Here is a 17,119-nt window from a genome sequence, read left to right as displayed (position 1 = left end):
AATCTCAGAATTACTGCGTATGGCAAACAGTGCATGTGCTTTAACAGTGGTTATCTACTACTTACACGTGCTCTTTCAGATTGCAAAACATACCAAAAAAACCAAAATAATTTTTGTAATATTATGTAAGGTACTGTCATCAAATGAACTGCCATCTGCATTACTTTGGGCTTGGCTCAGTGTATCCCAGTGTCTGTGGATTCATATTCAAAAATCATTTTAGTTATTTTCACCTCCTTTTCTCCCTCAGCAAGGGGCACGATAAATCTACCAGGGGCTCCCCTCAACCTACCAGAGTTTTGAAGCCATGGGAGAAAAAGAGTAACTTTACATCTCCTTGACAATTCTTTTTTTCTCAAATCCCAACAGGTGCCACTGTAAATAGCAAGTCAGTAAACAGAAAACTTACAGTTTCACTGTAAACTCATGTCTAGATGCAAAGAAGTTGTAGCCTGTCCCCAAGTACAAGATGGAGCTCACTTCCAGATTTCCATTTCTTCCCCAGGTGAGGAGCCTTACCCAGCTTTGCCCAGGTCCTCAGGCTTTCCAGACCTATGGAGTTCATTAGAAGGGGTGGGTTGTGCTTTAGTGGATGTTGCTCACCCACAGAAGCTGGGACTGATTGGGACTGGGAAAGTAAATTCAGTCAGCAATCACAAGGCACTAAGCTTTCCTTCACAGTGCAGTATAAAGCTGTTCTGTGACACCATGCCAGACATCACCTCAAATGAGTTTTTTCATGCCCTGTCTATTTATTGTTCTGTTTTACAGTGCTGAATAAAAAAATTTCTGATTTTGTGTGTCTGTGCTACATCGCCTACTTCTTCTAATAACTTCACTATTTTTCATTTTGATTATGAGCACATTTCTTTAGTTGCATTCAGTTTAAAATAAAGTTTTCTGGCATAATTTTTGAGGATCCTGGAAACTTAAGACTTTTACCAATACTAGGTATTGGAAACATTTCACATTCATCTGAGCTCATTTCTAACATGAGTAGCACCTCTCATAAAGCTTCGTTACAACCCTCTGTGGATACCATGCTAAGGATGCAGATTGCCTGACACAAAGCTACCCTGTGGTTCCATATATTTTAATTTCTTAGTCAGTTTTAAGACTCTGCCTCACAGCACACAGTTCAGTTGAAGGCTTCTGGCAGGAATTTTGGGACACTGACTGAAGGAAATCATTCCTTCTCCACACTTACAAGTGCCCTCAAAAGTTCAGTGGGAGTTTTCTGCCCTGAAACCCAGGCCCCATTCTCCACTGGGATGGTAAATGTCACAGTGAAGCCCATCTGCCTCCTGCTGAAGCCTCAGTTAAACTGGGGGCTATAACTTCTGTAAGGAAGATGGGGGAAAATTTAGATTTTAATGACTGAGCCCTTTTTTACACTGTTCATTATGGGATAATTCTGAGCTTACCTTAATGTTTTTCCTTAAGTTGACTTCAATCCTTACTCCATGTTAGTAGACTGATTATTCTCCCCCTAAATCTTTTCTGGTTGAATCCCAAAATAATGAAGAAAGCAATCAAAAACCCATTGTGGGTTTTTAAGACAGCATTAAGCTGTCTGTTTTAGTGGCAAAAAGATCCCTTCATGCAGTTTTCTCAGCTCAGAAATAGCATCCCATAGTAAGATCTCAGGTCTGAAAATGAGACAGGCAGGGAAAGCGCCATCATTTTCCTCCACGGTAGCACAGCATTTCTCTTCCCAAGAGATGATTCCATGCTGATCAGCAACATGGATTTCCAGCCTCACCTTTGCCAAGAACCACAAAATTACAAAGAAAATCTGGCACAGCCTAAGTCTTGGCAGCATCATTCATTCATTCATTCCTTTTCCCTGGTCTCCAAGCCCTTTGGTAGATAAATTGAAAACTATGAGGCTTGTTCAAATAAAGAGCTTACGGAGATGGAAGTCTCTACAAGCCTAATCGTTATAATAGACCTGCAGCTGAAATAAATCCCACTGAAACACATCCCACTGAAACAGTCACTCACACATTTACACTTTGGAGAGGAGTGTATGTGTGCGTGCATATCTATATACATGCACACACATATATACATTTATATATACCAATAATGCATCTCAGAGAACCTGTGGTTCTTTGGGAAGTGAGCTTCATTTTTGCCTTCACTGCACATGGAGAGAGGGATCTTCAACTCTTTCTTTTTTTCCAACACTACTGCAATTTTCATCTTGTCACCCCATACACTTTTGTACAACATACTCATGTGTCAATATTCATCTACTGCATTTCATTTTTATTCAGAATACTGAAATTCCCAGGTTTTAACTCCATAGTTTCATGGTTAGTTTTCACTGGGCTGGGTAAAAGCTATAAAACTGCTCTAAAGATCTGCATATTTCTGTACATTTACACAATTCTTCCCCTTGTTTTTCCTATCCAGAAAGTCCTCGAACTGAAATGAGTAAGTCCATGTTATGAAATCCTCACAAGGCAGAGGGATGTCATAGATCTATGGTCTACTTCCTACACTTTAAGTGAAAAAGACATCTCTAAGTGCATTACACTGTGCACAGGAGAAAAAAAACATCTTCCTTCTTAGGTAAGACACAAATTGACTCACAAACTGTCAATGTAAGCCACGGGCAGTTTCATTCACAACTGATGGGGAGGGAGGGCGGATTAAAACATTTTAAAGGAAGACACTTTCCCAGGGAGCAACACAATGCAATTTGCTTTTAAAAACCTATAGAAAGCTTATTCGGTCTTGCTGCCAAAGTCTGGCTCAATGGAGTCTGAGTAAAAAACGTGTAATTGCATTAGAGCAAACAAAAGCCTTAAAGCCTGATTTAGACTGAGTGGGACTACTTGATAAAGACCAAAAAGAACATAAGATTACTTGTTTCCCTGAGCCACCTGTCCTTAACTTTAGATCACCTCTGCAGAAAAGAGCCCCCTGAACGTGCAGCACAGACATGATCTGTTATCTGCAGGGAAAGGTGGTGTTCCCACGGCTCTCAAACAACCACCTGAGCCTGGGCAGAGCTCCCCATGCAGGGAGCATCATAAAATATGGCTAAACTTATCCATAAGAGCTACAACCTGAAATAACAGATAAAATTCCACTGCTTTTCTTCATGCTCCCAGTCAGACTGGTGCTCCTCAAAATGATTCGCATTACAAATGTACTGGTGGAGACCCTGACACTCCATGAAAGTGATCCAAGCTCTTTCCAGCCTTATTCCAGTGAAAAACTGGGTAGAATCATAACTGCAAACAGTTATGACTGGGACCATACAGGGGACCTATACCGGGAATGTGCTTAGACAAGCATGTGGAAAAAAAACCCAACTTGCACTTAACATCTTTGAAGCATTTACAAAATATTAACACTAATAATGATTTCACATTTATTAAAGGCCAGGTTCAAAACTACCTGCATTACAATTGACTCATTTTTCAGTTTGTTCAGGGCCACATAACAACCATTTCAGTAGCAAAAGTCTTTTTCGCCCTGCCACGTTTTCCTTTGGAAAATCAGAACTTTTCCACAGAGAGAAAGAATTTTATATACCCAGTTACAAATTTAAATCCACACAATGCTGTTTCTAGTAACCTAACTTTTCAGGCAGTGCTTTTATTCTTCTCCAAATGACTTCTTTCTGTTGTTCTTATGACATTTCAAAAAGGGGATCTGTAACCCAAAGAAGGTTTTATCGGGCAAACGTGGGCTACTGCTGCAGTAGTCAAATCATGAATTCTTTCCCAGTTTTCCCTTTCATGTTACAAGACAAACATTGCTTTCACAAAGCTTTGGTAAATATTCCTGTACACAGAATGCAGTGTAAATGGTACTGTGCGTGTGCACTTTAACATAACCCAAAATGGAGCAAAACATGCATCCCCTGCTTCTCAGTTTATACTCTCATTAGTAGAACACCTTCTCCCCAAATTCAGTGAATCAACAAGTAATGTTTATTTAAAAACTAAGTAAAAAAAAAAATTTGAAATAAAGGGAATTGACCATTTCCATGTCTGAATGCTGCAGAAATGCCCCATTAGACACACTCTGAAACAATATAAAGAAGGAAGGAAGAGGAAAATTGAGTGAGTGTAAGCACAGCAGGGCAAAAAGTACAGGAAATGAATAGGACTTAAGGGAGACAGTTTGCCAGAATAAAGCTGCTAAGCCACATTGGTGAGATCACAAACCTGGGCCTAGAAAATGCCTTGGATCAGCCATTTGAGTGTCTACCACATTAATACTGAAATTCATCAACATTACACATCACCTAAGAACACATCATCTATCACTTCAGATCTGCTATGAATTTGTTCTTTTACTACTAAAGTTGGCAAGAAAAGTTTCTGTCAGAAAAGCCAGAATCTAACCAGCAGTACAAACTAGTACTGCTAGTCCCCTGCCCACAGTGCAAAAATCTACTGAACACAACTTTTTCTTAGAAACTGGGCTTACACAATCAAGCAATTCAATGAAAAAATGACAGTGAACAACCCCCCAAATCATTCTTGAAAGTATCTTTCACTTTGCATGTCCTCAAAAGCAAAATTTCTTTTCTGTTTCCTGAGAGGGCATTGAGTACCAGCCTCACCATCTTTTGAAAGGATTTCAGAAATTTCCGTGTAGAGGTCAAAAATTCTGAAATATTCAGAGTACATTTAAAGGCTCAAAACATTATTCCTTGACTGTTTACCACATCAAGATGCTTTTGACATTACAGCCTCTGCCACCTTTGAAAAACTTACACCTTCTGCATTTTCCTGGGGGAAAGAACTGCATGATCTCGGTGTTGGTCCAGCCCTTGGTGGGTCATAGAAAATCTTCTGCTCTAGCAAGACAATTCTCATGAGCATCTCCATGCCACATATGTGACCCCATCTCCAGCTCTTAACAATTAACTTAATTAGAAGGAATACCCAAGAAAATGTCCTAGCCCAGGCACTTCCTAAAATCTGCCAGCACCTTTCCATGATTCACAGGCAGAGGAGAGTGTGTGCCTCACGTGCCCAAGCCTCTCCAGGGAAGTGTGAGGAGCACCTAATAAGCAAGAACTGAAATAAGGTTCTGTGAGAATGATTAATACTTTTGCCCATTGTTCAATTTTATTGGAAGCTTGGGACAAGGATGTGGTAAAATTCACAGGAAATGTACTGAATAATGAGGATGCTCTTTTTTTTCCCCCCTTCTTCTCCCTCTGGAATAACAATCACCCTATGATGTGCTCATCTCCTTCCCTTCTGCTCTGAGCCTCCTGCCCCTACTCCCCACTCCTCCCACATTATGTGCCACAGAAAAGAGAAACTGGATGATATATTCCCTATTATATTTGGATATCTGACCAGCAGAACTGATGAACACTTTTCAGCTCTAAAATTGTTCCAAAACTAAAAGCAAAATCTTTAGTTTCAACAATTTTGGCATAAAATCAAATTAACGAATTTAAACAGAAAGCTTCAGCCTTTGATAAAAATTCATTCAGAATTTCAGTAACTGTATCAAAATTCTCTCCTCGTGCTCTGGGCATCTTTCATGAGCTTTCATAAATTAATTTTTTTTTTTTACTACTTGAGGTTATTTTTGAATAAATATCCAAATATTTTGATCTGCTGCATTGTGAGAATTGTATGAGGTAAAATGTACAAACAGAATAAACTGTGGAAGAAAAACTTTCCAGACAAACTACAACTTTAGACATCCATTCTTTTGGAATTAATCCAGATTTATGATAATTTATACAATGTTACTTAATAAGATTTACAGTAGTAAAGGCACAAGATAAAAAAGAAATCTGTGGATTTTTCTAAATTCAGCTGAATCTTCTGAGATCTGGATTTTAATTTTTTTAAACACCTTTTAATACTTTAGATCACAACATGTGCAGATACATTTTGCTCTTTTTTACCAAGATGGCTATAATGTTCATACTTCAGCCTGGAACTTTATTTATATTCCTCTGAGTTCAGTCTAATGAAAATGACAGCAACGACCAAGTAAAAAAAAGTAAAAAACTCAAACACAAAACAACCCCAGAAAGACTAAAATTCATTCAAAGTATTGGAGTCAGACTTTGATATCTTCACTGAGCAGTGAATTAAGCAGTAAACATTCTCACAATACGTCAGAAACATTACTCAGTGAAAGTACAAGATGTGGGCTAAGCGACACTTTCTAATTTGCTAAAATGATTAGTGATGAGAACTCAATTATTTCTGTATTTGTGGAGCTAAGTGATAGAGTAATGCCACTTTCTTTCATTATCAGTGCAAAATAAAGGTCATCAGCTGGTTACAAAGATCAAAACCTACAGGACACTATTACATGAGCTCCCAGAAAATCCTGGTCATCTATATTCATCTCTGAACTTTGCCTGCACACACTGCATGGATGAATATTACTGTCTTAGACAGACAAACAGCAGCAGCTCAACACGGTCAGCAGTTTTGTGTTTCATTACCAAACAAAACATCTTGCCAGCAAAGTGATTTCATTAGCATATTCAAACCACTGGCTGGCTCAGTCTGAAGGTCATTTAAAATTCCTTGAAATATGAGATAAAATTTTAATTCTTAAATCTCACGTAACATTTAAAATGCATTATTCTTTAGGAAAGTATCTCATAACTCTTGCTGAAAATTTAATCCTCACAACTCAATTAATCATCACCAAGCAGTGTTAAAACTGAAAAGTGCACCTTCTCAGGAGCAGAATAATCATCATGGTAGAGGCATGATTTTTGCCCTTCAGTGTCTCCTGTCATCTAAAGATCTCATTGTTATCCCCAAAAGTATTGCTTCAACATTCTGGGTGAGGAAACCATGTGTTAAGTAGCTTGCCCAAGAAAATACGAAATCAGAGGACAGCCTGGGGATAGCAGCCAGACCTATCCATGACATTTTGATCAGAGCTTCACTTATAAAACTGTACAGCTTTTAAATATATTCCTGTGCCAGGGGGAGAAGTCTGAAATCTCTCACTAGGCTGAAATAAGAACTCTCACTAGGCTGAAATAAGAACTCAGATACTCCACTTGCACTTTCTGGAGTGTGTCCACAGGCGAAGGACCATGTGAGTCCCGTGTTCAGAATTCAGAAGCCACTGTCCAAGATCTGAGCTGATTCAGTCTCCATGCAAGTTGACAGCTGAGAGATCATTCTCTCCTTTCAAATACAAATGAGAATGAGGGTTAGGGAGAGAGGGCTTTCTGACTCTTTTAAAGGTGAGAAGTAAAATTATATCATTTGTATATGCACCTCTCTTAAAATACTGTTCAGGTAAAAGATGAAAAAAGGGCACTTCATAGAGAAAAACACAACTCAAACGATAGTGATGGAGCAATTGTTATATACAATTTGCGTGGGTGTAGAAGAATTACTTGCTCTTTGAAAACATGCAGATGTTTTCATTTCTCCCCAAGGCAAATATTTTAATGCTTCTCCTTGGAACTGTGTCTACAGCTCTTTCACGACATCACTGCTCTGCTAAATCCCTTTGAAGAGCCCAGCCACACAGACACCATAGTAAGATGTAGGAAAAAGAGGGCTTTGAAATTTCCTTTTAAATCCCAGTGCTGCACTTGGGTCTGACCTCATACACATTTAACATAAGGCTGAAAGCGTCTATTCATCAGCAAGTGTTCTGACCTGAAGGAGTAGATATTTAAATACAACACCATGCCATTTTCCAGGTGTTAAAACAAAAAAAAAAAAGCACAACTCAAATACGTACACGGGAGGGGGAAAACAGAAGAGGGAGAGCCCTTCTGTTCTTTACATAGACTCACTCCAGGGAAATGAAATCCTAAGTTTAACTCAACAGCATTTAGACCTTTGAAACCCCTCTTTCTTCTCACACAGGGAGAGCAGCAGTAGCTATGGGTAAGGAGCCTGATTCTCAGCATGGCTCAATCATGAGTGACTCCTGCTTTGTGCCATACTTGAAGCTGCCCTGCCATGGTGGTGGTGCAGGAGGAAGGCCACCACATCAGGGAGAGGCACAGTGGGGCAATTTTCAGCTGCCCCAGGGCAGCCAGGAAGCATCAGCATGACACACAGCCACCCAGGAACTCTGACATTTCATCTGTGACGTGCAGCAGCCACATAACTTACTGGGAATTCCCTTTTGGAGAGGGAGTTTTTTCCCTTCCAGAGCAGTCAAGCACTCCCCAGCTTGTTCCTCAGTGCCTGAAGCTGCCCCTTAAGGAATGGATGCTTCCAGGCAATGCCCCTTTCCTTCACCTTCCAGACCATGACCATCTCGGGACCGCACAGCATCTCAGTAGTTGGGCTTTTAATAAGGTTTCTAGCAGGACATCCTTGCAAGAGATGCTTTAAGTCAGGGGACTCCCAGAGTACAGAGCACAACACACAAAACCCAGGGACTTTAAATATGACTTTTCTCTGTGCACTCCTTCCTACATGGGCAAGGATTTCACCAGAGTGAAATTCTGCTGCCTGCCTTTGCAGCCTCCCCTGGCAGGGGAAGGAAAGGGAGCACAACTGACCACCACTCCCTACACCTTTTACACCATTTATCAGGATATTGCAGAGGATGAGAGGAAATAAAGGAGTAATTCCAAGGAAAACATAAGCCAACCCTTGCTGTAACTTAAGACTTAATACAAATAACATCCTTTGTAAGTCACTGTCAAACTCTTGTGTTTCTTTCACAAGAGTACTAATTATCCATGTGTGATGCTGAATAACAAGTCAGCAACACAGAGGATTCTGTGCAGATTATGTGTTCTAAAAGGGTTATACACAGGAAAATACTGACTTTTCCTAACCGCATACCTGGACCAAGGCTGTGCAGATACGGGAATAAAAGGAACTCCTCATCCACATAACGCTGCTAAGGAAGAATTCCAAGAGAATCCCCCTCCCCATTCACCCTCAGATCAGTATGAGTGAGTATTTTCAGAAGCAAAGGGGAAACAAGCATAGGGACATGATTTCTAAACAGCATCTCTGAGTTTGTTATGGTCTCAAGGTTTATGCTGATAATGGTGCCACGATCCCACCACTACGCTATGAAATGTATTTGCAGGTTTGGACTTCAACAGACCAAGTGAAGAATGATAAATAACAAACTGAAAATTTAAAAAAAAAAAGAAGAAAGCAAAATGGCCACTTTTACAAACCCTCCTGTAACACAACCCATCATAAACCACAAGAAAATCCTGAAGCCAGGCATCTATATGAAACATATTACCCTGCAAAATGTAATTCACCTGAGTGCATCTTCACAAAACTCCTTAGATGAACAAACAGACACAGAAAATTTTCTCTTTTCTGTTTTTACCTTATTAATTCTCTGTTGTTTTCTCCTCTTTTCAGATATTGTTTTCCCCCCAATTTGGAACTGGCTATAATTCCCTTTTCCAAGCTCCCTCCAACTACTCACTTGACTCACCCACATGGTGCAAAGTCACATGCACTGGCGGACACCACATTTTTCCTGTTGTCCAGTAAAATCTACAGGTTGAACAAAAATATACAACATATTAAATAAAAGGTTGGCATGTCTGAAAGAAAGTCAGTAATAGCACAGTTTTTTCAGAGATTAGGCATAGTCTAACCTGTTTATATTTAACTAGAAGTGAATTTGGGTGGTGTATTACTGTATCGTCAAGGGAAATACGAAAGTACTGAAAAACCCAGTATATCCCCTGTCACAAAACTCTAGTAAAGGAAAAAAACACCACTATTTTCTCTGCCACTTAGCATTTATTAGAAGAAGATCAAAGTAATACCCGCATATTCCAATTACTTTTATTTGACACTAGTTTTATAAAATATACGTGGAATTTTTCCAGAACTTCCCTTTGGATTTTCTCAGACTGACTAAATATCTACGTTTTCCACAGGAGAGAGGTTTTATTAGACTGAACAAACACCAGCTTTCCAATTCCAGGCCTGTTGGAGCTGTTTAAAGTATCTGGTGAACTACCTGGCTGCTCCTTTGCAGAGAGCACGCAGGTGTTTGCCTCCCTCTTTGCACCCCAAACATGGGAGCAAAAGGAACATGAAGTCAGATCTCCCTTCTCTATTTCAGAGAACATGGTGACTTTTAAAAATGTCTGGGGGGAAAAACACCCCCAAACATACTTGATTTTCTTAATATTCCCATGCTGATATGATTCACAGCTATTGGTATTTATTCTGCTTTACAATTTTAATGCAGACCTTCAGCCGAGCAACCTGCATGATGAATTAAGTCCTTACAATTAAGTCCAACTTCTGCCCTTTCGTGACTGTTCTATGCCAGCCAGAAACAAATTATCTCTGAGTCCCCAAAGGATTTAACAGAGATTAACAATGCTAATTCTCTTTAACAGAGAAAGATAACTAAGAAATAAGGAATTAGAGAAAAAACACACATTTCTACCAAAGCCTATGATAACTTCTCATCTCCACACAGCAAACACAGTACCTGAACAGAAGATATCCACAAAGCCATCTCTTAATCTCTTTCTTAATCCAACACTCAGCCTCATCTTCGTGTTTGCAAAACATAACCACTTGTTCTTTTTCCCCTCAAACTGTTGAAATCCTGTCCATATCACCTACAGAATATTCTTCTAAATGAATAGCAAGATGTATTCCCAATAGCAAGCCATTTTTCAAGAGGCAACAAACTTTATATAGAGAATAAATAAATTTATAAAATGAATACTTCATATCTAAAGAGAGAACTAATTGATATTACTAAGTGCCTCCACCTGTCAGAGGATTTTATTAATAGCTTCGCTTTAAATAATCATTCTTAGCTAAAGATTGCTTATTTAATTTTCACTGTTTGGTCAATGGTTAAAAATTATATAAACCACCAGATTATCACACGGGGTTGTGTTTGTTTCAAAAATATCTCCTTTGTAGTGGAAGATACCAGAGTGATAAAGGAGTTATATGCTGACACAAAATTATTTGTCATAGAAAAGGGAGGCAAAACGCCATTTTAGTGTGAGCTTGGATTTACACACGTCAAAAATCCAGAGAGAATTTCCATGTTCTTACATTAAATTACATGCTAAAAAAAAAAAAAAAAAAAGACTACTAATCTAGAAGAAGTTGTGGTAGCATGCTTTGCTCTCACTGCCAGCTCTCAGAAGGCAACTTCTGCAAGATCAGTATTTTTCTATAATCAAAAATCATTTTTTAAATGTAGGAAATCCATGGGGAAAAGGGCAAAAGCTTGCAACACTCATTTTTTTTATATACAAATGCATACACACAATTTACAGCTTTGCTTTGGACAGAGGGATAGAGCTGATTTGTGTGCTTATATTACACTTACAGCTGAAACACAGAAGCTGTTCAATATCTGTACAGCTTCCTTCAAAACAGAGATAGCTTTTAGTTCTATGAAAGGATACTCTGAACTAATAGTTCCACAGTTTTCACCAATATTAGCAATTTTGAGTAAAGCTGAAGAAACAAAAATATTATTTAAAAAATGGCATAGTGGAAGCCATAAAATAAAAATCCTTGGACACATTTTGGTCACATTAGTAAGCACAGAATGTGAGAAGCGTGCCCTGATACCAGTGTATGTTAGGTCAGGGTAACTGGTACAGGTTATAAATATCCCTTTGTCATGCAAGGTTCTTTACTGTTCATCTACCAATGCAAATTAAATCTGGGTAATATTAATATTTGAAATAATAGTTATTCCACTACTGTGAAGAGGAAAATACTGTTAAAACCTTCAATTTTGAAGGTATGCCACCCTTTTGTGTTCTCTGGTAGTGAGAGCTATTGCATCCTTTAAATAGGATGCCTCAAAATGTGCTTCAAAAATGAGCAAGAGTTAAGGTTCAGTGTGATATCTAAGTATAATCTTTGAATAAAGTTCACTGAGGAATAAAATTTATTTATGCAATGTACAAAATTTTTTAGCAACTGCTTCAACACAACGATCACAAAATTAAACTTACTTAGTACCCACCTACTTCTAGTTTTCTAATGTAAACCACTAATTTAAACTCCCTCGTAGCTCCTCAGAAACACTCTTCCCCACACTAAATTTTTTAAGATTTTTTTTTTTAATGGACTACTTACAAACATGATGATGATTAACACCACCACGGTGGTCAATGCAAAAAAAAAGGTGCTGAAATACTGCAGGGCAAAGACCACCTCTAGAAAAAGCATGGACCTATGAACATACGTGACAGACAAACTTCCATATCAAATAACTAGGAAAAAAATTGGAATTTGAGGTTAAATGAAATAAACTGAAAGGTTAGTAAAAATAATTGTTTGGTGGTTTTTTCTTACTAATTGAAGAATAGAGGAGCAACAAATCTATTTCAAAATTCATCTTTCATAAAAAGAAGTAGCTGGTAGCATTCGGTATGTCTTGAATGACGGACTTTACAACACACTGCATTCTGTCTAAAGAAAAAAATTAACATAAAAGTGAATCAGATGTTACAAAGACACTGATTATGAAAAGTTGTGTGCTTGTGCACACACTCACACAAACCTCTGCATTTCCACAGCATTGGCTTGAATTTTTGGCACATCAGAAATCAAAAGTAATGGTTCTTTGTGTCAGCAGGCATTTTGTATCTCTATTCAAACTAAAGCAGAGTGGATAAATTAATGCTCTCATAGACAATCCAAGGTCCAAGTCTATGTAGGTTTCACCTTGTTTTTTCCACAGAGGGCCAGAAAAATTGCCCCACAGAGATTTTAGGTGTTCATTTGCACCATTATTCCTTTCACTTAACAACAATAGGGGATAAAATAATTCAGCAAGGTTTTAGTGATCAAATTCAGTCAGATACCATAAAAACTAATTATAGATGTATTTCATTATCTTCTTATTTAATTGTATGTCAACTTCAGGCAGAAGCAACAAATTCTTTGTGCTGTACCAGCACCCCATGACCCCACAATTTGAGGAATTGGTACCCAAGAGTTGGTACAAGCTCCTCTTCAGAACTGAGGTTAGGATTCACAAAATAATGGTAGTCAGAAATAGAGACTGAGATCACCCAGCTGTTGATCTCTTGCTTTAGCAAGTGTCCCATACCTCTTGTTTCCCACCATCACACACAAGCTGCTCTGTCTGAGCACACCTCAGCACACCTCTCCTTCATGACATGCAGGTCAAGTTCATAGAAAGTAAGAGTTTTAGGCCTTCAGTGCTAATTGTTTAGGTTCACAGAGGTGCCTCATCTGCATTCAGAGAAGGAAAAAAAGATTTGTCTTCCCTTCCACCCTTAAAGCAGAGGTGAGAATGCACAACATCCTCGTTAAAAAAATACCAAAATGTCCTGTCTTCAGGGTAACTTTTCTGATGTATTAATAGGTCAACTTGAATTGTTTACCACAGATCTACAAGTTACAGGCAAATCAAAGCATTTATCTGCTCTAGCCTAGGCACACACCTTATCTGCAAAGCTGAAACTCAAAATGTGGGTACCTCAAAATTAAGGATGCGTTCACCTAATCACTTCAGAAAAAACATTTTCTGGAGAAGGCACAAACATGCATGCATGCTTGCAAGGGTACGTTAAAAGACACCTCTCCTTACTCCTCATTTTGAGCATGGAGAAAAATAGACACAATTGAAAAGACGCTTTTTTTGTTAGTTTCAATAAGCTTTTTAAAAGATGATCAAAGCCATTTTCCCTTGGTCTTCTTTCATAAAAGTGGAATTGGTGAAAGTGTCCAGAAAAATTCATCTGAGACTCCCACGAAGCATGAAAAATTTGATCCTGAGTTGTCAAAGCCAAGCAATTACAGAACAGCAAACAACAGACAAAGGCCAGGGCAGTCTTAACAACAGGTTATAGCTCAACATATTTTTTGCATGAATAGGCTTTCAAAAGTCTTAACAAAAAGAAGAAAGACATTCAAATGCCTTTAAAGAACAGCTAAAAGCCAAGGAATCACCTGCCCCTTCTCCAGTGTCCACACCAGAACAGGGAAGGTGGGGAGAGAAGCAGAAAATAATTCTTTTACGAACTGGAGGGAGAGACAAAAAAAAAATCCAAACCAAACTAAAAAAAACCCACAAAACCAAAACAAACAGACAAAAAGAGACAGAGGGGACCTTCTGTGCTCCCTGTCCTTATACTCATGCACAAAGGAGGGAAAACTGGACCCCTTGCAGAACAGTCCCATGAGCCCATATCCACAATCCAACTGAATCCACCTGAAAATTAATTCTGAGCTGTTTAGGATCAAAAGAGAGGAATGGCAAATGGAATGGAGCAGGACCAGAGAGCACAGATTTCAGGGCCTTCAGTAAAACCACCCTGCTATGCCAAGTCCCCCTTCAAGCACCTGCCCTGCAGATCCTCACACCTCACATTAGGAACGTCTCAGACCTTGCCTATACCCTGGCTCCCCTTCCCAGGTTATCAAATCTCTGCTCAAGCAGCAGATGGCACACACTCCACAGGGTGTTACACCAGGAACTGCCAGGAGACAGCTGGTAATGACTGTGCTGCGCCAAAGTCCATGTTATGCAGAAGACAATGAGATTAGTTCCTGAGGCAGGCTGGCAGTGACCAGTGCAGAGCTGTCACACACCCCACACCTTTTGGAGCAGAGAGCATTTCCTCACGCCTCTGGAGCTATTCACCTCTGAATTTGAACAGATATGAGCTTTAAATGCCACATGGTGCATGAGATCTTCAAGGCAGCAGAGGTGCTGCAGGCAAAGGGAGCCCCTGGAGCAGGGACATGTGCAAGGACAGGGGCTGCAGCAGTGCTATTAGTGTGACAACTTGCAAATCACCAGAGTTTGTGCGTTTGGGTTTGAGACAGAAACACCACCGCTTGTTAGGGGGTCACGCTTAATTCCAGGAGGAATTCCAGAGCACCTACCTCTGCCTGTCACCTTAGTCACGCCCTGGAAAATGTCACATTGAAAAATTGAAAAATGAACAAGAATAAAGACCAAATAAAGGCTGTGGATTATAAGATTTCTTTGCATGCTGACTTCAACTCTGGGCACAAAAAACACTGCTCTTTTCATCCCGACCAGCTTTTGAAATGCATTTCTGGATGAGCTCTCCAAAGCTGCTGTAAGCCAGCTGAAAACCTGGAGTTTTAATGGGATTGCTGAATTCAGGCCTTTCAGGTCCCTTTGAAAAACAATTGTTAAAGTGGCTAAAAAACCTGCAATAAACTGGAACTGAGCCTTGGCACTTTATAAAACTTAAGCGTTGCTCTTTGAATATTTGGCGATTTGCATAAACCGTAAATAAACCAGCAGCAAACCTGGAAGGGTTTCCAGCCACTGGGAGCTGGCAGAAGGGGGTTTTACCCCTCGTGCGCCGACACAAAGAAGCCCGGAGGCCAACGCTGGAACCCCTCTGGAAGGCGGCACTCAGTGCCCAGCACACAATGAAAATGGGGCAGAGCTCCTCACCAAAAGGGGCTGGATCTTCCTGTCACTGTTCAGCAGGCACGCAGGCGAAGGCAAAGAAGTAAAGAGAGGGGACTCTCCGTCTGTGTTCCACGCAGGCTTACTCCCGTAAAAAGACAGGGACGAAGAGGCCCATTGGGGGGAGGGTCCAGGAATCTTATGCTGAGTACAAGATAGGCGGGGAAAGGGATCTCAGCCAACGGGATAGGGACAAGCAGGTGGGGTTGACAGCAAGGGAACCAATGGGAACAACACATAGGAGGGACTCAGGGAAGGATCCAATGGGGCGTCGAGGAACAAAGAACTCTCTAGAACTACTACATATTAAAGAAGGAAAATGACTATACGTAACTTCATACATAAAACAAGACGACAAAATATTAACCAATCAGGGGAAAACATGCAAAACGACAAAACAAGGGAATCATGGGTTCTCACCATGACTGAAAGTTACATGCCAAACTTGGGTTGCTGACCGCCAGAGCTGGTTGTCTGAGTTCTTCTAGGGACAAAGAATAGGTACAACCACCTGCACCACTACACAAACCCACACACATTATGTGAGTAAAGTAACAACTATAGTCACACTCAAATTTCCAAGACCAAAAAAAAAAAAAAAAAAAAAAAAACCGAACCATTCAATTGGAAGAACTATTCCTGTAGTTTTGTAGTTCAGTTGTGCCTTGGTATCCTCCCTAGGAGGTGAAAACTATGCTATGGCCAGCAGGGAGCAGCCCCCAGCAGCCAGCAAAGCATTATCCCGGTTTCCCAGCAGGATGAGGCTGCAGCAGCTGCATCTTGTGTGTGTTCACATCTGCTGGCACATCAGGAGTTCTCTCTCAGTGGTATGGATTATTCCAGGTTGGACTACACAAAATACAAGCAGCTGAGCCCAGAGCTCCGCAGGGGAGAAGGTGCAGTGTGAGCTCAGCCTCTCAGAGCTGGCATCTCACAGGGATTTACAAGAATTGATTTGTTCAAACAAATGAACCGTCCAACAACAAGCAGAAACAGACAGCTAATTAAAACCACCCCAAATCCTACAATACAAAAAAAAACCTAACAGAATGTGAGAAAGATACAAAGCCAGAGGAGCAGAGCTTAGTTTCAATCCTCTGGCTAGTCTTGGGTGGATACCTCAGGGGGGAGGAAAGTACAAAAATCAGCCTAGTTGTTAAAATCAGAGTAAAAGATGGGGGAGCAGGGGGAACCAAACCAGCATGTGGCCAAAGTGGGATTAATTTTCCATTTATTTCCAAGGCTGATTTATTTCACTTAACTTTAGAGAACTGCAGTGAAGATGCCTCAGACTCTCTTTATAATCAATAGTGAGAAATAAGTACTTCTGGGCCCAGTTGTCTGATTCATTTTAGACTACTTTCTTTTTCCCCACAGATGAGTTGAATTGGAAAAAAAAGTGCTTATTTCTCTCTGCTGACCACAAAACAAATCCAGAACAACCAGGTCAGACATAACAGGCCTATATACACATTTTCTCAGTGAAAGTTCCCTCCCCAGAGCTCTGAAAAGCCATTAACATTTCTTTGCACAGTTAATGTCACCACTTCAGATGCAACCCAGCCACACGCTTATCAAATGTCCCTCCATCTCCCTAGGAAACAAAAAACAAAAAGCATCTTTGGAAAGGTACTCCAAAGAATAAAACTTTTCTCCAACACTCTCAAGCGATTTTCATCACCACTCGCCTCCCCAATACTTTTACTCCTCTCATACACTG

At 39.9% G+C, this 17,119-nt stretch overlaps 1 protein-coding gene across 3 annotated transcripts in view; it reads right to left on the bottom strand.

The window, feature by feature from the left end:
- POU1F1 (POU class 1 homeobox 1) overlaps nt 1–15,467 on the bottom strand; it is a 29,265-nt gene extending 13,798 nt beyond the window's left edge. Inside the window, exons 1-2 of one of the 3 annotated variants that reach the window (XM_048295536.1) lie at nt 10,426–10,618; nt 9,397–9,467 (exon numbers count right to left, since the gene is read on the bottom strand). In XM_048295536.1, coding sequence (XP_048151493.1) covers nt 9,397–9,467; nt 10,426–10,508 — 154 coding nt within the window. In that variant the 5' untranslated portion in view covers nt 10,509–10,618. Of the gene's footprint in view, nt 1–9,396; nt 9,468–10,425; nt 10,619–15,384 lie in introns of those variants that run through there. The other 2 variants (XM_048295537.1, XM_048295538.1) reach the window with 2 other exon arrangements.
- Nucleotides 15,468–17,119: the final 1,652 nt, after the last annotated feature.

Source organism: Corvus hawaiiensis, chromosome 2 (assembly GCF_020740725.1).
Source record: "Corvus hawaiiensis isolate bCorHaw1 chromosome 2, bCorHaw1.pri.cur, whole genome shotgun sequence".
NCBI lineage: Eukaryota > Metazoa > Chordata > Aves > Passeriformes > Corvidae > Corvus > Corvus hawaiiensis.
Note: the sequence above shows the minus strand (reverse complement) of the source record. Positions and strands in the feature narration are given on the sequence as shown.